We start from the raw sequence: 26,471 nt of genomic DNA, 5'->3' as shown, positions 1-26,471 counted from the left end.
ACAGGCGTGAATCAGACAGGTGTCTGGAGTAGTGTACTCAGACAGGCGTGAATCAGACAGGTGTCTGGAGTAGTGTACTCAGACAGGCGTGAATCAGACAGGTGTCTGGAGTAGTGTACTCAGACAGGCGTGAATCAGACAGGTGTCTGGAGTAGTCTACTCAGACAGGCGTGAATCAGACAGGTGTCTCGTGTTCCATAATTTTTTTTAAATACATTTGCCACTGCTCGGCTAAAACAAATCCAGCCTTACTAATTACAGTATGGAATTCACAACTAAATGTTTGCCAGCTAGATATCTTATAGCTATTACGTTAACTGTCTAAAATGTGCTAAATGCTCAGCAGTTGTGCATTTGGTTTGCTAATTTAGTAGCTAGTTAGCTATCTAGCTAAGTGGTTAGTTTCTTCCATAATCAAGCATTCGCATGGTAACAGCAGAGAATCCCCTCATGTATCAAGAGCCTTGCTGGCAAATATTTGTTTTGCGCTTGCAACAAACTGTGAGTAGTGTTTGAGTTACTTGTGTATAATGTTTGCAATGTGCTCTTTAGCATTTAGTTAGCGTTCTCTATGACGATTCCTTAGTAACCTGTTAGCATTCTGGTAAGTGACGTTTCTTGGGCTTTGAATATTAGTACTTTTTAAAATACCTGCAGTCAACTTGTGCACTAGGTAATAGATAAAGCAGATTGCGTTCATCATTTCGCCCGTTAGATCATTTTTAATTATGAAGCTTATGATGCTTACGGGTACTAGTTTCTCAAAACAGTGTCAGTCACGTTCGTTTACAAAGAAGCACAAGGAGCTAAATAGGAGCTTCGTAAGGTGTCACTCCTGCAGCGCAACTTAAGTGAGGTGATCAAGTTACACTTGTATGAAATGTACTACTGTTTGCCAGCTATATATTGTATAACTATTAAGTTAACTATCTAAGATGTGCCAAATAAATTCTCTCCAGCTGGGTTTTGCTAATGTTGCTCACTTGCTAATGTTAGCTAAGCTTCCAAGACCAAGCTTCTTGGTAACCGCAGCAGAGACAATCCCCTCCTCTATTAAGATGCCTGCTGTCTAATATTTGTTTTGTGCGTGCTGCAAACTGCGTTTTGAGGTACTTGCATAACTTTATAAGCTGGGTTGTCTGTCCTAGTAGGAAATGTTGATAAACAGAATGGTGTAATCGCATAAAGCTAACTGTATTATTCGATTAAAAATAATAATCACTGCATCAGGGATAGCGTACACAGACGTTTCAGCTTTACAGCCTTCTTCAGTGAGAGGATACATGGCTTGATGAAGCCCCAAAACAAGCTTGAACAGAAGCCAGTTACTTAATAAATCCCATCAAAAACAGTTTTCCTCTCAAGGTTTCTTCCTATTTCTGCCGTTCTAGGGAGTCTTTCCTAGCCACTGTGCTTCTACATCTGCATTGCTTGCTGTTTGGTGTTTTAGGCGGGGTTTCTGTATAGCGCTTCGTGACATCTGCTGATGTAAAAAGGGCTTTATAAATGCAATTTGATTTATTTTCTATAAACTATAAACAGTGGCTTGCGAAAGTATTCACCCCCCTTGGCATTTTTCCCATTTTGATGCCTTACAACCTGGAATTAAAATGGATTTTGGGGGGGTTTGTATCATTTGATTTACACAACATGCCTACCACTTTGAAGATACATGTTTTTTTTTTGTGTGAAACAAACAAATAAGACAATTTATTTGATCCCCTCCTGATTTTGTATGTTTGCCCACTGACAAAGACATGATCAGTCTATAATTTTAATGGTAGGTTTATTTGAACAGTGAGAGACAGAATAACAAAAAAATCCAAAAAAACGCATGTCAAAAACGTTATAAATTGATTTTCATTTTAATGAGGGAAATAAGTATTTGACCCCTCTGCAAAACATGACTTAGTACTTGGTGGCAAAACCCTTGTTGGCAATCAGAGGTCAGACGTTTCTTGTAGTTGGCCACCAGGTTTGCACACATCTCAGGAGGGATTTTGTCCCACTCCTCTTTGCAGATCTTCTCCAAGTCATAAAGGTTTCGAGGCTGACATTTGGCAACTCGAACCTTCAGCTCCCTCCATAGATTTTCTATAGGATTAAGGTCTGGAGACTGGCTAGGCCACTCCAGGACCTTAATGTGCTTCTTCTTGAGCCACTCCTTTGTTGCCTTGGCCGTGTGTTTTGGGTCATTGTCATGCTGGAATACCCATCCACGACCCATTTTCAATGCCCTGGCTGAGGGAAGGAGGTTCTCACCCAAGATTTGACGGCACATGGCCCCGTCCATCGTCCCTTTGATGCGGTGAAGTTGTCCTGTCCCCTTAGCAGAAAAACACCCCCAAAACATAATGTTTCCACCTCCATGTTTGACGGTGGGGATGGTGTTCTTGAGGTCATAGGCAGTATTCCTCCTCCTCCAAACACGGCGAGTTGAGTTGATGCCAAAGAGCTCCATTTTGGTCTCATCTGACCACAACACTTTCACCCAGTTCTCCTCTGAATCATTCAGATGTTCATGGGCAAACTTCAGACGGGCATGTATATGTGCTTTCTTGAGCAGGGGGACCTTGCGTGCGCTGCAGGATTTCAGTCCTTCACGGCGTAGTGTGTTATCAATTGGTTTCTTGGTGACTATGGTCCCAGCTGCCTTGAGATCATTGACAAGATCCTCCCGTGTAGTTCTGGGCTGATTCCTCACCGTTCTCATGATCATTGCAACTCCACGATGTGAGATCTTGCATGGAGCCCCAGGCCGAGGGAGATTGACAGTTATTTTGTGTTTCTTACATTTGCGTATAATCGCACCAACCGTTGTCACCTTCTCACCAAGCTGCTTGACGATGGTCTTGTAGCCCATTCCAGCCTTGTGTAGGTCTACAATCTTGTCCTTGACATCCTTGGAGAGCTCTTTGGTCTTGGCCATGGTGGAGAGTTTGGAATCTGATTGCTTCTGTGGACAGAAGAGTGTGCTCCTAATCTCAGCTCGTTACCTGTATAAAAGACACCTGGGAGCCAGAAATCTTTCTGATTGAGAGGGGGTCAAATACTTATTTCCCTCATTTAAAATGCAAATCAATTTATAACATTTTTGACGTGTTTTTCTGGATTTTTTTGTTGTTATTCTGTCTCTCACTGTTCAAATAAACATACCATTAAAATTATAGACTGATAATTTCTATGTCAGTCGGCAAACGTCCAAAATCAGCAGGGGATCAAATACTTTTTTCCCTCACTGTACTTTGTAGAGCCACCTTTGGCAGAAATTACAGCTGCAAGTCTCTTGGGGTATGTCTCTATAAGCTTTGCACATCTAGCCACTGGGATTTTGGCCCATTCTTCAAGGCAAAACTGCTCCAGCTCCTTCAAGTTGGATGGGTTCCGCTGGTGTACAGCAATCTTTAAGTCATACCACATATTCTCAATTGGATGGAGGTCTGGCCTTTGACTAGGCCATTCCAATACATTTAAATGTTTCCCCTTAAACCACTCGAGTGTTGCTTTAGCAGTATTCTTAGGGTCATTGTCCTGCTGGAAGGTGAACCTCTGTCCCAGTCTCAAGTCTCTGGAAGACTGAAACAGGTTTCCCTCAAGAATTTCCCTGTTATTAGCGCCATCCATCATTTCTTCAATTCTGACCAGTTTCCCAGTCCCTGTCGATGAAAAACATCCTCACAGCATGATGCTGACACCACCATGTTGGGGATGGTGTTCTCGGGGTGATGCGAAGTGTTAAGTTTGCGCCAGACAGCGTTTTCCTTGATGGCCAAAAAAACTCAATTTTAGTCCCATCTGACCAGAGTACCTTCTTCCAAATGTTTGGGGAGTCTCCCACATGCCTTTTTGCGAACACCAAACGTGTTTGCTTATTTTTTTCTTGAAGAAATGTATCAAACATAAATCAAACATAAATCAGAATCAAAGGCATTCATAAAGGATGTAGATCATGTAACTCTTGTAACCAAGGAAATGTTCTGACTTAGTATGACCTCAGACTCCTATGAGATAAAGTAATGTTAGTGTTCTAATAATAAGATTTATTTTGGGAAAAACATCCCGCGCCTTGAAAGTCCCCTGCAGAAATGTATTGTCACACCTGTATTTGGGGAGTTTCTCCCATTCTTCTCTGCAGATCCTCTCAAGCTCTGTCAGGTTGGATGGGGAGCATTGCTGCACAGCTATTTTCAGGTCTCTCCATAGATGTTCGATCAGGTTCAAGTCCGGGCTCTGGCTGGGCCAATCAAGGACATTCAGAGATTTGTCCCGAAGCCAGTCCTGCGTTGTCTTGGCTGTGTGCTTAGGGTTGTTGTCCTGCTGGAAGGTGAACCTTCGCCCCAGTCTGAGGTCCTGAGCGCTCTGAAGCAGGTTTTCATCAAGGATCTCTCTGTACTTTTCTCTGTTAATCTTTGCCTCAACCCTGAATAGTCTCACAGTCCTTGCCGCTGAAATACATCCCCATAGCATGATGCTGCCATCACCATGCTTCACTGTAGGGATGGTGCCAAGTTTCCTCCAGACGTGATGCTTGGCATTCAGGCCAAAGAGTTCAATCTTGGTTTCATCAGACCAGAGAATCTTGTTTCTCATGGTCTGAGAGTCTTTAGGTGCCTTTTGGCAAACTCCAAACGGGCTGTCATGTGCCTTTTACTGAGGAGTGGCTTTCGTCTGGCCACTCTGCAATAAAGGCCTGATTGATGGACTGCTGCAGAGATGGTTGTCCTTCTGGAAGATTCTCCCATCTCCACAGAGGAACTCTATAGCTCTGTCTGAGTGACCGTCAGGTTCTTGGTCACCTCCCTGACCAAGGCCCTTCTCCCGCAATTGCGCAGTTTGGCCGGGCGACCAGCGCTAGGAAGAGTCTTGGTGGTTCCAAACTTCTTCCATTTAAGAATGATGGAGGCCACTGTGTTCTTGGGTACGTTCAGTGCTGCAGACGTTTTTTGGTAACCTTCCCCAGATCTGTGCCTAGAAACAATTCTGTCTTGGAGCGCTACAGACAATTCCTTCGACCTCGGCTTGGTTTTTGCTCCAACATGCACTGTCAACTGTGGGACCATTTATAGACAGGTGTGTGCCTTTCCAAATCGTGTCCAATCAATTGAATTGACCACAGGTGGACTCAATCAAGTTGTATAATCAGCTCAAGGATGATCAATGGAAACAGGATGCACCTAAGCTCAATTTCGAGTCTCATAGCAAAGGGTCTGAATACTTATTGCAAATAAGGTATTTCTGTTTATTAATACATTTGCCAACATTTCTAAAACCCTGTTTTTGATTTGACATTATTGGTATTGTGTGTAGATTTGATGAGGGGGAACAAATAATTGAAACCATTTTAGAATAAGGTTGTAACGTAACAAAATGTGGACGAAGTCAAGGGATCTGAATACTTTCTACAAGACAAAATCCATGTGTACGTGCGTGTCTTATCATGTGTGTCTGTGCGTGTCTCTTCACTGTCCTCGCTATTCCATAAATCAGATTCTATCTGAGTCTACTGCTTGCATCAGTTACCTGATTTGGAATAGAGTTCCATGTTGCCATGGCTCTATGTCAGGGTTCTTCAATTCCGGTCCTGGAGGGCCGAAACACCTCTGTTTTTCATCCTCTCCTTCTAATCAGGGGCTAATTCAGACCTGGGACACCAGGTGAGTGCAATTAACTACCAGGTAGAAAAAAAGAAGAAGTGTTTTGTCCCTCCAGGACTGGAATTGAAGAACCCTGCTCTATGTAGTACTGTGTGCCTCCCATAGTCTGTTCTTGACTTGGGGATTGTGAAGAGACCTTTGGTGGCATGTCTTGTGGGGTGTGCATGGGTGTCCGAGCTGTGTGCTAGTAGTTTAAACAGACACCTCGGTCCATTCAGCATGTTAACGCTTAAAAAAAAAGTAGTGATGATGTCAACCTCCACTTTGAGCCATGAGTGATTTACATGCATATTATTGTTAGCTGTCTGTGTACATCCAAGGGCCAGCCGTGCTGCCCTGTTCTGAGCTAATTGTAATTTTCCGAGGTCCTTTGTGGCACCTGACCAGTAGTCCAGGTGCGACAAAACTAGGGCCTGTAGGTCCTGCCTTGTTGATAGTGTTGTTAAGAAGGCAGAAGAGCGCTTTATTATGGACAGACTTCTCCACATCTTAGCTACTGTTTTATCAACATGTTTTGACCATGAAAGCTTACAATCCAGGGTTACTCCAAGCAGTTTAGTCACCTCAACTTGCTCAATTTCCACATTGTTTATGAGATTTACTTGAGGTTTAGTGAAATACAATGCTTTTAGTTTCTGAAATATTTAGAACTAACTTATTCCTTGCCACCCATTCTGAAACTAACTGCAGCTCTTTGTTGAGTGTTGCAGGGATTTCACTCGCTGTAGTAGCTGACGTGTATAGTGTTGAGTCATCCGCATACATAGACACACTAGCTTTACTCAAAGCCAGTGGAATGTCGTTAGTAAAGATTGAAAAAAGTAAGGGGCCTAGACAGCTGCCCTGGGGAATTCCTGATTCTACCTGGATTATGTTGGAGAGGCTTCCATTAAAGAACACCCTCTGTGTTCTGTTAGACAGGTAACTCTTTATCCACAATATAGTAGGTTGTGTAAAGCCATGACATGTTTTTCCAGAAACAGACTATGATCGATAATGTCAAAAGCCACACTGAAGTCTAACAAAACAGCTCCCACAATCTTTTTATCATCAATTTCTCTCAGCCAATCATCAGTCATTTGTGTAAGTGCCGTGCTTGTTGAATGTCCTTCCCTATAAGTGTGCTGAAAGTCTGTTGTCAATTTTTTACAGTAAAGTAGCATTGTATCTGGTCAAACACAATTTCCAAAAGTTTACTAAGGGTTGGTAACAGGCTGATTGGTCAGCTATTTGAGCCATTAAAGGGGGCTTTACTATTCTTGGGTAGCAGAGATGCTTTTGCTTCCCTCCAGGCCTGAGGGTGCACACTTTCTAGTAGGCTTAAATTAAAGATATGGCAAATAGTTGTGGCAATATCCTCCGCTATTATCCTCAGTAATTTTCCATCCAAGTTGTCAGACCTGAACATCTCTAAAACTAAGAGCATTGTATCTGGAACAAATCATTCCCTAAGTTCTAGTCCTCAGCTGAATCTGGTAATGAATGGTGTGGCTGAACAAGTTGAGGAGACTAAATGACTTGGCGTTACCTTAGATTGTAAACTATCATGGTCAAAACATATAGATTCAATGGTTGTAAAGATGGGGAGAGGTCTGTCCGTAATAAAGAGATGCTCTGCTTTTTTGACACCACACTCCAAAAAGCAAGTCCTGCAGGCTCTAGTTTAGTCTAATATTGATTATTGTCCAGTCGTGTGGTCCAGTGCTGCATGGAAAGACCTAGTTAAGCTGCACCTGTCCCAAAACAGAGCAGCACGTCTTGCTCTTCATTGTAATCAGAGGGCTGATATAAATACTATGCATGTCAGTCTCGCTTGGCTAAGAGTTGAGGAGAGACTGAAAGCATCACTTCTTCTTTTTATAAGAAACATTAACGTGTTGTTTTTTTTTCAACTTACACACAGCTCTGACAGACATACTTACCCCACCAGACATGCCACCAGGGGTCTTTTCACAGTCCCCAAATCCAGAACAAATTCAAAAAGCGTACAGTATTATATAGAGCCATTATTGCATGGAACTACCTTCCATCTCATATTGCTCAAATAAACAGCAAACCTGGTTTCAAAAAAATGATAACGCAACACCTCACGGCACAATGCCCCTCCCGTATTTGACCTAGATAGTTTGTGTATGTATTGATATGTAGGCTACATGTACCTTTAAAAAAAAAAATTATGCTGTTCTTGTCTATTAATGTTCTGTATTATGTCATGTTTTGTGTTTTGTGTGGACCCCAGGAATAGTAGCTGCTGCTTTTGCAACAGCTAATGGGGATCCTAATAAAATACCAAACTACTCCGGTGGCTTGCCATTGTTGTTAGACAACAATAATTTTTTCACCTCTTCCATACTCACTTTACGGAATTCAAAATTACAATGCTTGTCTTTCATAATTTCATCAGTTATACTTGGATGTGTAGTGTCAGTGTTTGATGCTGGCATGTCATGCCTCAGTATGCTAATCTAGTCAATGAAAAAATCATTAAAGTAATAAGATCATACCAGAACACTGTCCATATCAGATAAGGATTAGCCACAATAGTGGAATCAGAACACTGTCCATATCAGATAAGGATTAGCCAAATAGTGGAATCAGAACACTGTCCATATCAGATAAGGATTAGCCAAATAGTGGAATCAGAACACTGTCCATATCAGATAAGGATTAGCCAAATAGTGCAATCATACCACTGTCCATATCAGATAAGGATTAGCCACAATAGTGGAATCATACCACTGTCCATATCAGATAAGGATTAGCCACAATAGTGGAATCATACCACTGTCCATATCAGATAAGGATTAGCCAAATAGTGGAATCATACCACTGTCCATATCAGATAAGGATTAGCCACAATAGTGGAATCATACCACTGTCCATATCAGATAAGGATTAGCCAAATAGTGGAATCATACCACTGTCCATATCAGATAAGGATTAGCCAAATAGTGGAATCATACCACTGTCCATATCAGATAAGGATTAGCCACAATAGTGGAATCATACCACTGTCCATATCAGATAAGGATTAGCCAAATAGTGGAATCATACCACTGTCCATATCAGATTTTTTATATCATTTATGAGTTGGTCCCACATGTATATGAATGGCTGTGACTGATGTCCTTTGTGGTGTGCTATCTCATGAATTTATGTGATTTATTCAGGTGAGCGGACACCTGGGGCGGTTGATTTGTGAGTTGCTCTTCGGGGCGGCAGGTAGCTTAGTGGTTAAGAGCGTTGTGCCAGTAACCGAAAGGTCTCTGGTTCTAATCCCCGAGCCGACTAGGTGAAAAATCTGCCGATGTGCCCTTCAGCAAGGCACTTAACCCTAATTGCTCCTGTAAGTCGCTCTGGATAAGAGCGTCTGCTAAATGACTAAAATGTAAATGTGCCCGCTCCCATACCCTATAATTCTGTATCTCTTTGTGACAAACATCCCTGATTGGCCAATGAGTGGCAACCCTGATTAGAAGCACCTGCTCATCAGTTGTTCTTTACAAATGCTGTTTCTACACACTGAAGAAGGCTGTAAAGCCAAAACGACTGTGTACGCTGTCCCTGATGCAGTGAAAATAATGTAATTTTATTTATTATTAAATAAGCTTTATGCAACATCTTTTTGAGTGCAGACCCATTACACCTTTTTGTTTGTCTGCATTTGCACCAGCCAAGCTTTTGGGAGAGCGCCATGGTTCTCTTTTGACTAGTAGTATATGTTTACATGCGCTCGTTAGCATTTACCTAGCATACGCTATAAGAAGTCCTTAGTACTTGTTAGCATTCTGATAAGTGATGTTTTTTGGACTTATTTTACATAAAATAATAACAACCATTGCCCCTTGTACAGACTACCCTCTGTAGCGCTTTGCGGTCGGATGCCAAGCAGTTGCCAAACCAAGCGGTGATGCAACCAGTCAAGATGCTCTCAATGGTGCAGCTGTATAACATTTTGAGGATCTGAGGGCCCATGCCAAATCTTTTCAGCCTCTTGAGAGGGAAGAGGCGTTGTCGTGCCGCCTTTACGACTGTTTTGGTGTGTGTGGACCGTGTTAATTCCTTAGTGATGTGGACACCAAGGAACTTGAAGCTCTCGACCATCTCCACTACAGTCCCGTCAATGTGGATGGGGGCGTGCTCGGCCCTCCGTTTCCTGTAGTCCACGATCAGCTCCTTTTGTCTTGCTGACGTTGAGGGAGAGGTTGTCCTGGCTGACTCAGATGACTGATGATTGGTTAAAAGAAATGGTTAATAAGATGAAAGTTGGAGCTGTGATGTTAGATTTCAGTGCAGCCTTTTAATCTTATTGATCATCAATTGTTATTGAATAAACTCACTTGCTATGGCTTTACATCACTCATGTCAGCACCCAAAGCCATTACACTAACTGGAATTCTAAATAAGGAGTCAGTATCAGAATGGGTGTTTAATAATAAACTGGTCTTAAATACATCTAAAACTAAAATCATTGTATTTAGTTCAAAACATTATCTAAGACCTAAACCTACACTGAAGTTGTGAATAATGGGTGTGACCATTGAGGAAGCTAAACTAGCTTTAACAAGATGGTCAATTATCATGGGCAAGTCGTATTGACAAAGTTGCTGTCAAGATGAAAAGAAGTTCTGCGTTTTTTTGACACAAAGATCAACTGTACTAGTTGTTCAGACTCTGGTCGTGTCCCATCTTGATGACTGTCTGGTAATATGGTCAGGTGCAGCAAAGAAAGACCTAGAAAAGCTGCAGCTGGCTCAAAACAGAGCAGCACGCCCTGCCCTTAACTGCACATACAGAACTAACAACAACAACATGCATGCCAGTCTTTCCTGGTTGAGGGTTGACCAGAGATTAACTTCTAGTTTTTATGAGAAATATTACTATGACACAAATGTCAGCATTATCAAATAACATTCAGCTCAGACACCCATACATACCCCCACAAGACATGCCACCGTATGATGTATTTTGCATCATATGATACAAAAAGCAGCATCATATGATGCAAAATGCCTCATATGGTTGTCCATCATATGGATCAAAATAGTTTTTGGGTGGAGTTTTCCTTTAACAAAGAGACACACCCCTCTCTTAGTCTTACCCAAGGCTACCGTCTGGTCTAGACAATGCATGGAAAAACTAGCCAGATGTATATTGTCCTTGTTCAGCCACGACTCCGAGAAACATAGAATATTACAGTTCTTCAGGTCCTGTTGATGGGATAGTCTCGAGCACAGCTCGTCCAGTTTGTTCTCTAGTGATTGTACGTTCGCCAGTCGAATGAAGGGTAGAGGCGGTTTATTTGCTCACCAACTTAGTCTTGTCAGGATGCTGGCTAGTTTGTCCTGGTCCGCAGTAAGCAGAACGTCCAGAGCTGCCGACTCGAAGTAGAAATTGTCATCCAAATCGAGATATATATTTTTTGCATGCGACAAACACTTGCACAATATGGCAGAGCCTAATCAAACCACAGACAGAATGTTGTTCCACGCAAACAGCTGGCAAATTTCACAAATACTTTCAGCTGATTGCGAGGAAATGTGCTCCGGTCGACTACGTTCGGTTACATTCAGCTATTGATTACAAGTGACAACCTATCTGCGCCGCAAAAAGTCGGGTAAGCAACCGGTAAAGGAAGTGTAAATCTGGATAAGAGCGTCTGCTAAATGACTAAAATGTAAATGTAATGTAAATATAATTGGATTCAACATTCTGGCTTGTAGAGGTTTGCATAGTTTTTAGGCAGATTTCTTTCAGGCTGAATATCCATGGGGTAACCAGTGATCAGGTTGTCACACCATTTGATTTTACTAACGTTAGCCATCGTCATATATATATATACTGGTAAATGAAAACAGCTTTCTATGTTTATGTTCTTCTGTTCTGTCAGCACATCAACCATGAAGGGAAATGCCAAACTGGACATTGATGACTCCAGTACTTGGTTCAAAGACTTGGGTAAGACATATACTAACTTTTAACAGCCATCCTCTCCTGTGTGTCAATGGAAACTAAGCTTCCTGACCAAAAGAACGTATAAATCTATGTATTGTGTTGGTAGGCATTACCCAGTGTTGGTCTAGCTCTCCAGAACCCAAGGGGGGGTCTAGCTCTCCAGAACCCAAGGGGGGGTCTAGCTCTCCAGAACCCAAGGGGGGGTCTAGCTCTCCAGAACCCAAGGGGGGGTCTAGCTCTCCAGAACCCAAGGGGGGGTCTAGCTCTCCAGAACCCAAGGGGGGGTCTAGCTCTCCAGAACCCAAGGGGGGGTCTAGCTCTCCAGAACCCAAGGGGGGGTCTAGCTCTCCAGAACCCAAGGGGGGGTCTAGCTCTCCAGAACCCAAGGGGGGGTCTAGCTCTCCAGAACCCAAGGGGGGGTCTAGCTCTCCAGAACCCAAGGGGGGCATACAGCACATATGTGAATCTAGCCACAATACAGAGTAGCCACATTAGTGGAATTTGTGGTTCGCCTTCAAAATGAAAGTCCCTCATTTAAAGAAATGCAAACAGATACAAGTAGTTGAATCATGCCATATTTGGACTAGATAATGCTACACAAGGTTGGAATGTTCTATAAATTCTACAAAATACAATAATTTGCTAATTTGACCCCAAAAAGTAAATATCAGTTGAACTGGCTCTGTGGATGCATTAGACATTAGACTTCAGAGTTGCATTGGGGACATACTTCTATTTCACTGTACAGTCTTACCACATCTTATTGATCCACAATCCATAGGTATCAGCCAGCAGGTTGACATTTATTGTCATGAGTCTTGTCCTGGATGCACAACTGAACGATTTCACATATATAGACCAGCTGCAAAGTCGAAATTGGCTATATTATAAAAAACATGAAAACAAAGATTTTACTTTTTTGTCTTAATTTAGGGTTAAGCATTAGAGTTAGCAGTGTGGTTAAGGTTAGGTTTAAAATCTGATTTTATGCCTTTGTGGTTGTGCCAGTTAGTGACCACCTCCAGATCAAGATTCATGGCGAAAAATGCTAACTTGCTATCAGCTACTCAGTGACACCCACAGAACACAACTATGTCAAGTTTAGCTCTTATTTCAGGACTCTGAAACCACTGTGGAATTAGCCACATTAGCTCACCTGTTAACCTACTATGTGAGATGAAAATTAATATGGCAATGTACAGCCACATCAGTGGAATTTGCGATTCGCCTTAAAAATAAGTCCCTAATTGAAAGTGATGCAAACGGATACAAATAGTGGAATCATGCCATATTTGAACTAGATGATGCTGAACAAGGTCGTAGTGTTGTTTATATAAATTCAAAACGAGACAATGAGTTAATTTGACAAACAAATCTGTTGAAATCGCACTGTGGATGTATTAGACTTCAGAATTGCATTTGGGGGCATAATTACAGCCTCACCTATGGATTGTGGATCCATGAAATGCGGTATCAGCCTACTCAGTGACACCCACAGAACAAAACTATATAGAGTTCACACAAATAACCTTTTGGGCGACCTGGCCAAATTCACATAGAAATGTGAGGAATAGATCTGTCATTGTCATTGAAAGCAAGTCTAAGAAGCGGTAGATCTGTTCTATGTGGGCTATTTCTATGCTTCCCGTTAAGTTTTTGCATCTTTTACTTTAGGTTTTGTACACCAGCTGAAAATACAGCGGTTTAGATGGTACAATGATTCTCTACACTATACTTGCTTGTTCTGTCACATAAACTAAAATTTGGCGAAATATAGCAACCAGGAAATAGCGGAACGATTTCTGCATAGTCCATCTGTAAGTTCCATGTTTCCAAGCGGTATCGCAGCGTATTAATGTTTAGACAGATCAGTTTGGGAGTGTCGGGCATTTCCCCCGGACGACGGCAGATGCTGTAGGTAAGTGGAGTCATAAAGGCGTGTTAGACTGGAATTACCCATTTAGGGATGGACTAGTAATCTCATCGGTTAATAGGGATGGACTAGTAATCTCATCGGTTAATAGGGATGGACTAGTAATCTCATCGGTTAATAGGGATGGACTAGTAATCTCATCGGTTAATAGGGATGGACTAGTAATCTCATCGGTTAATAGGGATGGACTAGTAATCTCATCGGTTAATCCAATATCCGGATGTCCAAACTGACGTTATTATTCAAACACTTGTGAGAAATTTTTAATGAAAAAGCTTAGTCTAAATTTAAACTGTCCATCCATGTTACATTGTGGCACCAAACAAAGCAGCACGCCTTGCCCTTATCTACACACAGAACTAACACCAACAACATGCATGATAGTCTTTCATGTTTGAGGGTTGAGGAGAAATGTACTACTTCTCTTCTAGTCAAGAAACATTTGTGTGTTGAAAATGCCTAACCACATGTATAATCTATTTGCATACACTTCAACCAGACAGACACACCCCACCAGACTCTTCAACCAGACAGACACACCCCACCAGACTCTTCAACCAGACAGACACACCCCACCAGACTCTTCAACCAGACAGACACACCCCACCAGACTCTTCAACCAGACAGACACACCCCACCAGACTCTTCAACCAGACAGACACACCCCACCAGACTCTTCAACCAGACAGACACACCCCACCAGACTCTTCAACCAGACAGACACACCCCACCAGACTCTTCAACCAGACAGACACACCCCACCAGACTCTTCAACCAGACAGACACACCCCACTAGACTCTTCAACCAGACAGACACACCCCACCAGACTCTTCAACCAGACAGACACACCCCACCAGACTCTTCAACCAGACAGACACACCCCACCAGACTCTTCAACCAGACAGACACACCCCACCAGACTCTTCAACCAGACAGACACACCCCACCAGACTCTTCAACCAGACATGTGCTATGGGTTTCTTCACTGTACCCAAACCAAAAACAGATTTAATGTGTTGCTCAGTTATGTATAGAGCAATGTCATCCTGGAATGCTCTACCACCAGAGGATACTCAGTTATGTATAGATCCATGTCATCCTGGAATGCTCTGCCACCAGAGGATACTCAGTTATGATACCATGTCATCGTGGAATGCTCTGCCACCAGAGGATACTCAGTTATGATACCATGTCATCCTGGAATGCTCTGCCACCAGAGGATACTCAGTTATGTATAGAGCCATGTCATCCTGGAATGCTCTGCCACCAGAGGATACTCAGTTATGATACCATGTCATCGTGGAATGCTCTGCCACCAGAGGATACTCAGTTATGTATAGAGCCATGTCATCGTGGAATGCTCTGCCACCAGAGGATACTCAGTTATGATACCATGTCATCGTGGAATGCTCTGCCACCAGAGGATACTCAGTTATGTATAGAGCCATGTCATCATGGAATGCTCTGCCACCAGAGGATACTCAGTTATGTATAGATCCATGTCATCCTGGAATGCTCTGCCACCAGAGGATACTCAGTTATGATACCATGTCATCGTGGAATGCTCTGCCACCAGAGGATACTCAGTTATGTATAGAGCCATGTCATCCTGGAATGCTCTGCCACCAGAGGATACTCAGTTATGATACCATGTCATCCTGGAATGCTCTGCCACCAGAGGATACTCAGTTATGTATAGAGCCATGTCATCCTGGAATGCTCTGCCACCAGAGGATACTATAATAATAATAATAATAATAATAATATAATAATAATAATAATAATAATATGCCATTTAGCAGACGCTTTTATCCAAAGCGACTTACAGTCATGCGTGCATACATTTTTACGTATGGGTGGTCCCGGGGATCGAACCCACTACCCTGGCGTTACAAGCGCCATGCTCTACCAATTGAGCTACAGAGGACCATGTATGTATAGGTTCATGTTGTTTTAAGGTGCCCAGTTGAGAGAAACTTGCCCCACAGTCAGAGCAGGAGTAAGGCTTCTCTCCTGTGTGTATACGTTCATGTGTTTTTAAGTGGCCCAGTCGAGAGAAAATCTTTCCACAGTCAGAGCAGGAGTAAGGCTTCTCTCCTGTGTGTATACATTCATGTTGTTTTCTGGTGCCGAGTTGAGAGAAACTTGCCCCACATTCAGAGCAGGAGTAAGGCTTCTCTCCTGTGTGTATACGTTCATGTGTTTTTAAGTTGCCCAGTCGAGAGAAACTCTTCCCACAATCAGAGCAGGAGTAAGGCTTCTCTCCTGTGTGTGTTCTCTGATGAACTTTTAGGTCAGTTGATGTTGTGAAGCATTTTACACAGTCAGAGCAGGAGTAAGGCTTTTCTCCTGTATGTATACGTTCATGTGTTTTTAAGTTGCTCAGTCGAAAGAAACTCTTCCCACAATCAGAGCAGGAGTAAGGCTTCTCTCCTGTGTGTGTTCTCTGATGAACTTTTAACTCAGTTGATGTTGTGAAGCATTTTACACAGTCAGAGCAGGAGTAAGGCTTTTCTCCTGTATGTATACGTTCATGTGTTTTTAAGTTGCCCAGTCGAAAGAAACTCTTCCCACAATCAGAGCAGGAGTAAGTTATGTAAACTGAGCAGGATACTCAGTTATGTATAGAGCCATGTCATCATGGAATGCTCTGCCACCAGAGGATACTCAGTTATGTATAGAGCCATGTCATCCTGGAATGCTCTGCCACCAGAGGATACTCAGTTATGTATAGAGCCATGTCATCGTGGAATGCTCTGCCACCAGAGGATACTCAGTTATGTATAGAGCCATGTCATCCTGGAATGCTCTGCCACCAGAGGATACTCAGTTATGTATAGAGCCATGTCATCCTGGAATGCTCTGCCACCAGAGGATACTCAGTTATGTATAGAGCCATGTCATCCTGGAATGAAAAAATTAAAATAAAGAAAATGAATTTTAAAAAAGCTGGTTTAGCTTTAGCTTAAAGATCTAATTTAACTGTACTGTATATAACAATTATGAATATGTATATCTCCTACTAACGTTACAGCAGGTATTTGTTAAATTTTTAGTTTTCCGATGATGACCTATTAGTGGTCAGGCTAACCCTAACCCTATTAGTGGTAGTTGAGTGATAACTGTACAGTGATTTTAATTTTGTGAGAACAGGTTTTATTTCGGGTAGGGATTTTTCTTCGTTAATGATCCCAATTTCGTTTAAGGGTCTTTCTATAAATAAATGGGGCCTATGTGTGACATTGGGATAAACATTTCTAAATGCTTTGAAAGAAAAATATAAATAAAATCACATTTTATTTGTCATCTGCGCCGAATATAACAGGTGTAGACTAACAGTGAAATGCTTACTGACAAGCCCTTAACCAACTATGCAGTTAAGAAAAATAGACTAAAAAGTTAAATACAAAAGAGCAACAATAAAATAACAATAACGAGGCTATATACAGGGGGTACCGGTACCGAGTCAATGTGCGGGGGTACAGGTGTGTCGAGGTAATTTAGGTAATATATATACACTACCAGTCAAAGGTTTTAGAACACCTACTCATTCAAGGGTTTGTCTTTTATTTTTACTATTTTCTACATTGTAGAATAATAGTGAAGACATCAAAACTATGAAATAACACACATGGAATCATGTAGTAACCAAAAAAGTGTTAATCAAATCAAAATATATTTGAGATTCTTCAAATAGCCACCCTTTGCCTTGATGACAGCTTTGCACACCCCTGGCATTATCTCAACCAGCTTCACCTGGAATGCTTTTCCAACAGTCTTGAAGGCGTTCCCACATGCTGAGCACTTGTTGGCTGCTTTTCCTTCACTCTGCGGTCCAACTCATCCCAAACCATCTCAATTTGTTTGAGGTCGGGGGATGGAAAGGCCAGGTAATCTGATGCAGCACTCCATCACTCTCCTTCTTGGTAAAATAGCCCTTACACAACCTGGAGGTGTGTTGGATCATTGTCCTGTTGAAAAACAAGTGATCGTCCCACTAAGCCCAAACCAGATGGGATGACGTATCGCTGCAGAATGCTGTGGTAGCCATGCTGGTTAAGTGTGCCTTGAATTCTAAATAAAATCACAGACATCGTCACCAGCAAAGCAATGGTGGAAATGTGTACTTTGGTCTGGAGTCCAAATTTGAGATTTTTGGTTCCAACCGCTGTGTCTTTGTGAGACGCGGTGTGGGTGAATGGATGATCTCCGCATGTGTATTTTCCACGTAATGCATGGAGGAGGAGGTGTTATGGTGTGAGGGTGATATGCATCTTTCAAATGATTTGCCACAGATATAAAGAGCTCCGCACACCATCAATCATCAAAGGCAAGCGATAGCAGTGAAGTCCTGAATGGCAACACTGAGGAAGTCCTGTATGGCAACACTGAGGAAGTCCTGTATGTATAGCAACACTGAGGAAGTCCTGTATGTATAGCAACACTGAGGAAGTCCTGTATGTATAGCAACACTGAGGAAGTCCTGTATGTATAGCAACACTGAGGAAGTCCTGTATGTATAGCAACACTGAGGAAGTCCTGTATGTATAGCAACACTGAGGAAGTCCTGTATGTATAGCAACACTGAGGAAGTCCTGTATGTATAGCAACACTGAGGAAGTCCTGTATAGCAACACTTTGAGGAGTTAAATGAGTAGGTGGTGAAATGCAAACTTTGCGAGGTGGAATTGAGGTACGGTAATGGTAGTACAGATGCAATGCTTCACCATCTGAAAGGGACACACCGTGAGACAAACCGTTGCTGGCGGCAGCGCAGGCCCTAGACTGCTTCACACTATTGAAGTGTGATAAGGGAGTGAGAAAATCACAGCGCTGATTCCAGAAATGACTGCAGTTGATATGCAGCCATTGTCAATGGTAGAGGATGTTGACTTCAATACCCTGATGGTATATCTAGAACCAGACTACCAGATGCCATGTTGAAAAACCATGATGGCCTTGGTGGAGAAATTGTACAATGATTAGTCTGCAAGTACAAAGCGCAAGCTCTCAAACTATTTTTCCTCATGAATCATTGCTAGTTAGTGTGTTTTTGTCTCATAATATGAAATGACAGACTACCATCGTTGCTGAGTGGGTGGGGAACAGGGTCATGTCTAGATGGGATGCAGCTTTTATCAAGTTGACATCAAAAATGGATTTTTTTTAGCTAACCTTCTTTCTGACCTTAACCTAATTCTCCTAACCTGCTACGTTCATTTGCATAACCTGCTGCATAAGTTTGCTAGGAAAAGTACATTTTGTCAAATATCTGGACAAAACCGTGGGCCTGCAGTAAGGGCCGTTGTCCAACACATAGAACTGAATTGCCCCCTAGCAGTCATACGCAATAGGGCTGGAAAACAGACAGAAATACACTGTCTAAACGTTACACATTTTCCCCCATTTGTCAAATCCTTGGTTCTATAATGGTGAACATCAGACTTCTCTTTCACTGTGGTTGTTAGAATAGGCTACTGTGCTGATATAACGCCCTGAAAACAGCACTGTTTGCTGTTGTGGCATTGGCTACTGTGCTGATATAACGCCCTGAAAACAACACTGTTTGCTGTTGTGGCATTGGCTACTGTGCTGATATAACGCCCTGAAAACAGCACTGTTTGCTGTTGTGGCATTGGCTACTGTGCTGATATAACGCCCTGAAAACAACACTGTTTGCTGTTGTGGCATTTTGTGTCATTCTGGTTGGTCAGAGTAGAGCTATGTTCTATTAGAATAGAGAAATTATTTCAAATACCCATCCCTATGACCTGTCTTCTGTCCTGTATGTTACCTTGTCTCTGGACCACCAATAACTCATGTGACTTAATATGTCCTGCAGATTCTCCCTCTGATATGGGGGAAGAGCTTCCCTCTCTGCCTCCCTCTCCGACCTTCGCCCCTGTGGAGGAGGGGGAGACTGGTAACCCTGTGGAGGAGAAGGTGGAGAGAGAACCATCACCAGTTCCAGAGACTCCGAGTGGTGAAGGGGTAAAACACATCATACTATTCTGCAATGGAATTACATTAAATGCCAGAATGGACACTTATGATCTGTTGTTGACACTAGGTGCCCCAAGGAGAAGAGATGCACAAAGAGGGAAGAGCAGAGATCACTTTGCTGGATAATGGTAGGATATGATTATTGATAACTGATAGCTAGTGACCGAAATGGCTAGTGACTGTGGCAGTATATCTGGGCATATGCTAATGTCACCAGCCCACCTCTGTATGACATCAGCAAGTTATCAGTAGAAATGTCTTGTCTTGAGTGTCAACCCTTTTCCCTGTGTTTTCCTTGGCTGAGGTAGAGAGCCCGTTTAAAGAGCGTGCTCCCATGAAGACCTCCAGCCCCTTAGAGTGGCAGGAGGGGGAGGAGGTCAAGGACAAAACAGCCTCTCCATTGCTCTTGAGCTGTGATGATGATGATGATGATGAATATGACCACTGCCCTGTAAAGCAGCCTTTCACTGCCCTGACACAACAGTGCAACGAACAGGCAGCAGATGGGTAAGATGGATCCCAACTCCATACTGATATGGAACGCCTAACAAGGAGTTTGTTGTTTTTAGTCTTGTTGTAGATGTGTTATGTTGATCTGATTTCTCTACGCTTCCCTGATGTTCCCCCTCTTCTTCTATACCTCCCTGATGTTCCCCATCTTCTTATATATACCTCCCTGATGTTCCCTCTTCTATACCTCCCTGATGTTTCCTCTCTTCTTCTATACCTCCCTGATGTTCCCTCTCTTCTTCTATACCTCCCTGATGTTCCCTCTTCTATACCTCCCTGGTGTTCCCTCTCTTCTTCTATACCTCCCTGATGTTCCCTCTCTTCTTCTATATCTCCCTGATGTTCCCTCTTCTATACCTCCCTGATGTTCCCTCTTCTATACCTCCCTGATGTTCCCTCTCTTCTATACCTCCCTGATGTTCCCTCTCTTCTATACCTCCCTGATGTTCCCTCTCTTCTTCTATACCTCCCTGATGTTCCCTCTCTTCTTCTATACCTCCCTGATGTTCCCTCTCTTCTTCTATACCTCCCTGATGTTCCCTCTCTTCTTCTATACCTCCCTGATGTTCCCTCTTCTTCTATACCTCCCTGATGTTCCCTCTCTTCTATACCTCCCTGATGTTCCCTCTCTTCTATACCTCCCTGATGTTCCCTCTCTTCTATACCTCCCTGATGTTCCCTCTCTTCTATACCTCCCTGATGTTCCCTCTTCTATACCTCCCTGATGTTCCCTCTTCTATACCTCCCTGATGTTCCCTCTTCTATACCTCCCTGATGTTCCCTCTCTTCTTCTATACCTCCCTGATGTTCCCTCTTCTATACCTCCCTGATGTTCCCTCTTCTATACCTCCCTGATGTTCCCTCTTCTATACCTCCCTGATGTTCCCTCTTCCAACCTCCCTGATGTTCCCTCTTCTATACCTCCCTGATGTTCCCTCTTCTATACCTCACTGATGTTCCCTCTTCTATATACCTCACTGATGTTCCCTCTCTTATTCTATACCTCCCTGATGTTCCCTCTCTTCTTCTATACCTCCCTGATGTTCCCTCTCTTCTTCTATACCTCCCTGATGTTCCCTCTTCTATACCTCCCTGATGTTCCCTCTTCTATACCTCCCTGATGTTCCCTCTTCTATACCTCCCTGATGTTCCCTCTTCTATACCTCCCTGATGTTCCCTCTTCTATACCTCCCTGATGTTTCCTCTCTTCTTCTATACCTCCCTGATGTTCCCTCTCTTCTTCTATACCTCCCTGATGTTCCCTCTCTTCTTCTATACCTCCCTGATGTTCCCTCTCTTCTTCTATACCTCCCTGATGTTCCCTCTTCTATACCTCCCTGGTGTTCCCTCTCTTCTTCTATACCTCCCTGATGTTCCCTCTCTTCTTCTATACCTCCCTGATGTTCCCTCTTCTATACCTCCCTGATGTTCCCTCTTCTATATCTCCCTGATGTTCCCTCTTCTATACCTCCCTGATGTTCCCTCTTCTATACCTCCCTGATGTTCCCTCTCTTCTATACCTCCCTGATGTTCCCTCTCTTCTATACCTCCCTGATGTTCCCTCTCTTCTTCTATACCTCCCTGATGTTCCCTCTCTTCTTCTATACCTCCCTGATGTTCCCTCTTCTTCTATACCTCCCTGATGTTCCCTCTCTTCTATACCTCCCTGATGTTCCCTCTCTTCTATACCTCCCTGATGTTCCCTCTCTTCTATACCTCCCTGATGTTCCCTCTCTTCTATACCTCCCTGATGTTCCCTCTTCTATACCTCCCTGATGTTCCCTCTTCTATACCTCCCTGATGTTCCCTCTTCTATACCTCCCTGATGTTCCCTCTCTTCTTCTATACCTCCCTGATGTTCCCTCTTCTATACCTCCCTGATGTTCCCTCTTCTATACCTCCCTGATGTTCCCTCTTCCAACCTCCCTGATGTTCCCTCTTCTATACCTCCCTGATGTTCCCTCTTCTATACCTCCCTGATGTTCCCTCTTCTATATACCTCACTGATGTTCCCTCTCTTATTCTATACCTCCCTGATGTTCCCTCTCTTCTTCCATACCTCCCTGATGTTCCCTCTCTTCTTCTATACCTCCCTGATGTTCCATCTCTTCTTCTATACCTCCCTGATGTTCCCTCTCTTCTTCTATACCTCCCTGATGTTCCCTCTCTTCTTCTATACCTCCCTGATGTTCCCTCTCTTCTTCTATACCTCCCTGATGTTCCTTCTCTTCTTCTATACCTTCCTGATGTTCCCTCTTCTATACCTCCCTGATGTTCCCTCTTCTATACCTCCTTGATGTTCCCTCTTCTATACCTCCCTGATGTTCCCTCTTCTATACCTCCCTGATGTTCCCTCTTCTATACCTCCCTGATGTTCCCTCTTCTATACCTCCCTGATGTTCCCTCTTCTATACCTCCCTGATGTTCCCTCTCTTCTATACCTCCCTGATGTTCCCTCTTCTATACCTCCCTGATGTTCCCTCTCTTCTATACCTCCCTGATGTTCCCTCTCTTCTATACCTCCCTGATGTTCCCTCTTCTATACCTCCCTGATGTTCCCTCTTCTATACCTCCCTGATGTTCCTTCTTCTATACCTCCCTGATGTTCCCTCTTCCAACCTCCCTGATGTTCCCTCTTCTATACCTCCCTGATGTTCCCTCTTCTATACCTCCCTGATGTTCCCTCTCTTCTATACCTCCCTGATGTTCCCTCTCTTCTATACCTCCCTGATGTTCCCTCTCTTCTTCTATACCTCCCTGATGTTCCCTCTCTTCTTCTATACCTCCCTGATGTTCCCTCTCTTCTTCTATACCTCCCTGATGTTCCCTCTCTTCTTCTATACCTCCCTGATGTTCCCTCTTCTATACCTCCCTGATGTTCCCTCTTCTATACCTCCCTGATGTTCCCTCTTCTATACCTCCCTGATGTTCCCTCTTCTATACCTCCCTGATGTTCCCTCTTCTATACCTCCCTGATGTTCCCTCTTCTATACCTCCCTGATGTTCCCTCTTCTATACCTCCCTGATGTTCCCTCTTCTATACCTCCCTGATGTTCCCTCTTCTATACCTCCCTGATGTTTCCTCTCTTCTTCTGTACCTCCCTGATGTTCCCTCTCTTCTTCTATACCTCCCTGATGTTCCCTCTTCTATACCTCCCTGGTGTTCCCTCTTCTATACCTCCCTGGTGTTCCCTCTTCTATACCTCCCTGGTGTTCCCTCTCTTCTTCTATACCTCCCTGATGTTCCCTCTCTTCTTCTATACCTCCCTGATGTTCCCTCTTCTATACCTCCCTGATGTTCCCTCTTCTATACCTCCCTGATGTTCCCTCTTCTATACTTCCCTGATGTTCCCGCTCTTCTATACCTCCCTGATGTTCCCTCTCTTCTATACCTCCCTGATGTGCCCTCTCTTCTATACCTCCCTGATGTTCCCTCTCTTCTATACCTCCCTGATGTTCCCTCTCTTCTATACCTCCCTGATGTTCCCTCTTCTATACCTCCCTCTTCTATACCTCCCTGATGTTCCCTCTTCTATACCTCCCTGATGTTCCCTCTCTTCTTCTATACCTCCCTGGTGTTCCCTCTCTTCTTCTATACCTCCCTGGTGTTCCCTCTCTTCTTCTATACCTCCCTGGTGTTCCCTCTTCTATACCTCCCTGATGTTCCCTCTCTTCTTCTATACCTCCCTGATGTTCCCTCTTCTATACCTCCCTGATGTTCCCTCTTCTATACCTCCCTGGTGTTCCCTCTCTTCTTCTATACCTCCCTGGTGTTCCCTCTTCTATACCTCCCTGATGTTCCCTCTTCTATACCTCCCTGATGTTCCCTCTTCTATACCTCCCTGCCCTGATGTTCCCTCTTCTATACCTCCCTGCCCTGATGTTCCCTCTTCTATACCTCCCTGCCCTGATGTTCCCTCTTCTATACCTCCCTGCCCTGATGTTCCCTCTTCTATACCTCGCTGATGTTCCCTCTTCTATACCTCCCTGATGTTCCCTGTTCTATACCGCCCTGATGTTCCCTCTTCTATACCGCCCTGATGTTCCCTCTTCTATACCGCCCTGATGTTCCCTCTTCTATACCTCCCTGCCCTGATGTTCCCTCTTCTATACCTCCCTGCCCTGATGTTCCCTCTTCTATACCTCCCTGCCCTGATGTTCCCTCTTCTATACCTCCCTGCCCTGATGTTCCCTCTTCTATACCTCCCTGCCCTGATGTTCCCTCTTCTATACCTCCCTGCCCTGATGTTCCCTCTTCTATACCTCCCTGCCCTGATGTTCCCTCTTCTATACCTCCCTGCCCTGATGTTCCCTCTTCTATACCTCCCTGATGTTCCCTCTTCTATACCTCCCTGATGTTCACTCTTCTATACCTCCCTGATGTTCACTCTTCTATACCTCCCTGATGTTCCCTCTTCTATACCTCCCTGCCCTGATGTTCCCTCTTCTATACCTCCCTGATGTTCCCTCTTCTATACCTCCCTGGTGTTCCCTCTTCTATACCTCCCTGGTGTTCCCTCTTCTATACCTCCCTGATGTTCCCTCTTCTATACCTCCCTGATGTTCCCTCTTCTATACCTCCCTGATGTTCCCTCTTCTATACCTCCCTGATGTTCCCTCTTCTATACCTCCCTGATGTTCCCTCTTCTATACCTCCCTGATGTTCCCTCTTCTATACCTCCCTGATGTTCCCTCTTCTATACCTCCCTGATGTTCCCTCTTCTATACCTCCCTGATGTTCCCTCTTCCATACCTCCCTGATGTTCCCTCTTCTATACCTCCCTGATGTTCCCTCTTCTATACCTCCCTGATGTTCCCTCTTCTATACCTCCCTGCCCTGATGTTCCCTCTTCTATACCTCCCTGCCCTGATGTTCCCTCTTCTATACCTCCCTGCCCTGATGTTCCCTCTTCTATACCTCCCTGCCCTGATGTTCCCTCTTCTATACCTCCCTGCCCTGATGTTCCCTCTTCTATACCTCCCTGCCCTGATGTTCCCTCTTCTATACCTCCCTGCCCTGATGTTCCCTCTTCTATCCCTCCCTGCCCTGATGTTCCCTCTTCTATCCCTCCCTGCCCTGATGTTCCCTCTTCTATACCTCCCTGCCCTGATGTTCCCTCTTCTATACCTCCCTGCCCTGATGTTCCCTCTTCTATACCTCCCTGCCCTGATGTTCCCTCTTCTATACCTCCCTGCCCTGATGTTCCCTCTTCTATACCTCCCTGCCCTGATGTTCCCTCTTCTATACCTCCCTGCCCTGATGTTCCCTCTTCTATACCTCCCTGCCCTGATGTTCCCTCTTCTATACCTCCCTGCCCTGATGTTCCCTCTTCTATACCTCCCTGCCCTGATGTTCCCTCTTCTATACCTCCCTGCCCTGATGTTCCCTCTTCTATACCTCCCTGCCCTGATGTTCACTCTTCTATACCTCCCTGATGTTCCCTCTTCTATACCTCCCTGATGTTCCCTCTTCTATACCTCCCTGATGTTCCCTCTTCTATACCTCCCTGATGTTCCCTCTTCTATACCTCCCTGATGTTCCCTCTTCTATACCTCCCTGATGTTCCCTCTTCTATACCTCCCTGCCCTGATGTTCCCTCTTCTATACCTCCCTGCCCTGATGTTCCCTCTTCTATACCTCCCTGCCCTGATGTTCCCTCTTCTATACCTCCCTGCCCTGATGTTCCCTCTTCTATACCTCCCTGCCCTGATGTTCACTCTTCTATACCTCCCTGCCCTGATGTTCACTCTTCTATACCTCCCTGATGTTCACTCTTCTATACCTCCCTGATGTTCCCTCTTCTATACCTCCCTGCCCTGATGTTCCCTCTTTTATACCTCCCTGATGTTCCCTCTCTTCTTATATACCTCCCTGATGTTCCCTCTCTTCTCCAGAGGATGTGATGCAGTGCTGGATTCTCCTCCCTGTCGGTTTTCTGTTGGCAAACAAAATACCCCAGCTCACAGAATGACGGAGGAGGAAGAGACCCCTTGGTTAGTCTACTGGTCTGGCTCTGCAGACTGATCTTAAACCTTATTATAGTCATCTACATAATAATCACATCAGTGGTAACACAGGACAGGAGACCTTGGTTAGGGTTTGATTCCAGAAATGACTGCAGTTGATATGCAGCCATTGTCAATGGTAGAGGATGTTGACTTCAAAACCCTGATGGCATATCTAGAACCAGACTACCAGATGCCATGTTGAAAAACCATGATGGCCTTGGTGCAGAAATTGTTCAATAATTAGTCTGCAAGTACAAAGCGCAAGCTCTCAAACTATTTTTCTCATGAATCATTGCTAGTTAGTGTGTTTTTGTCTCATAATATGAAATTACAGACTACCGGTAGCCTACTGTGTCTAGGACTGTGGTACGTAATAGGACCATATTCTGCATTGTGATTTCATGTG

The 26,471-nt window shown here is 43.9% G+C and overlaps 1 protein-coding gene across 1 annotated transcript in view; it reads left to right on the top strand.

The window, feature by feature from the left end:
* LOC311144686 (uncharacterized protein) overlaps positions 1-26,471 on the top strand; it is a 76,985-nt gene that overhangs the window by 10,291 nt on the left and 40,223 nt on the right. Inside the window, exons 3-7 of the mRNA XM_084180769.1 lie at positions 11,545-11,612; positions 19,386-19,534; positions 19,614-19,674; positions 19,855-20,053; positions 25,952-26,050. Coding sequence (XP_084036895.1) covers positions 11,545-11,612; positions 19,386-19,534; positions 19,614-19,674; positions 19,855-20,053; positions 25,952-26,050 — 576 coding nt within the window. The remainder of the gene's footprint in view (positions 1-11,544; positions 11,613-19,385; positions 19,535-19,613; positions 19,675-19,854; positions 20,054-25,951; positions 26,051-26,471) is intronic.

Source organism: Coregonus lavaretus (assembly GCF_964263955.1).
Source record: "Coregonus lavaretus genome assembly, chromosome: 2".
Lineage (NCBI taxonomy): Eukaryota > Metazoa > Chordata > Actinopteri > Salmoniformes > Salmonidae > Coregonus > Coregonus lavaretus.
This window is presented reverse-complemented; position numbering and strand designations above follow the sequence as displayed.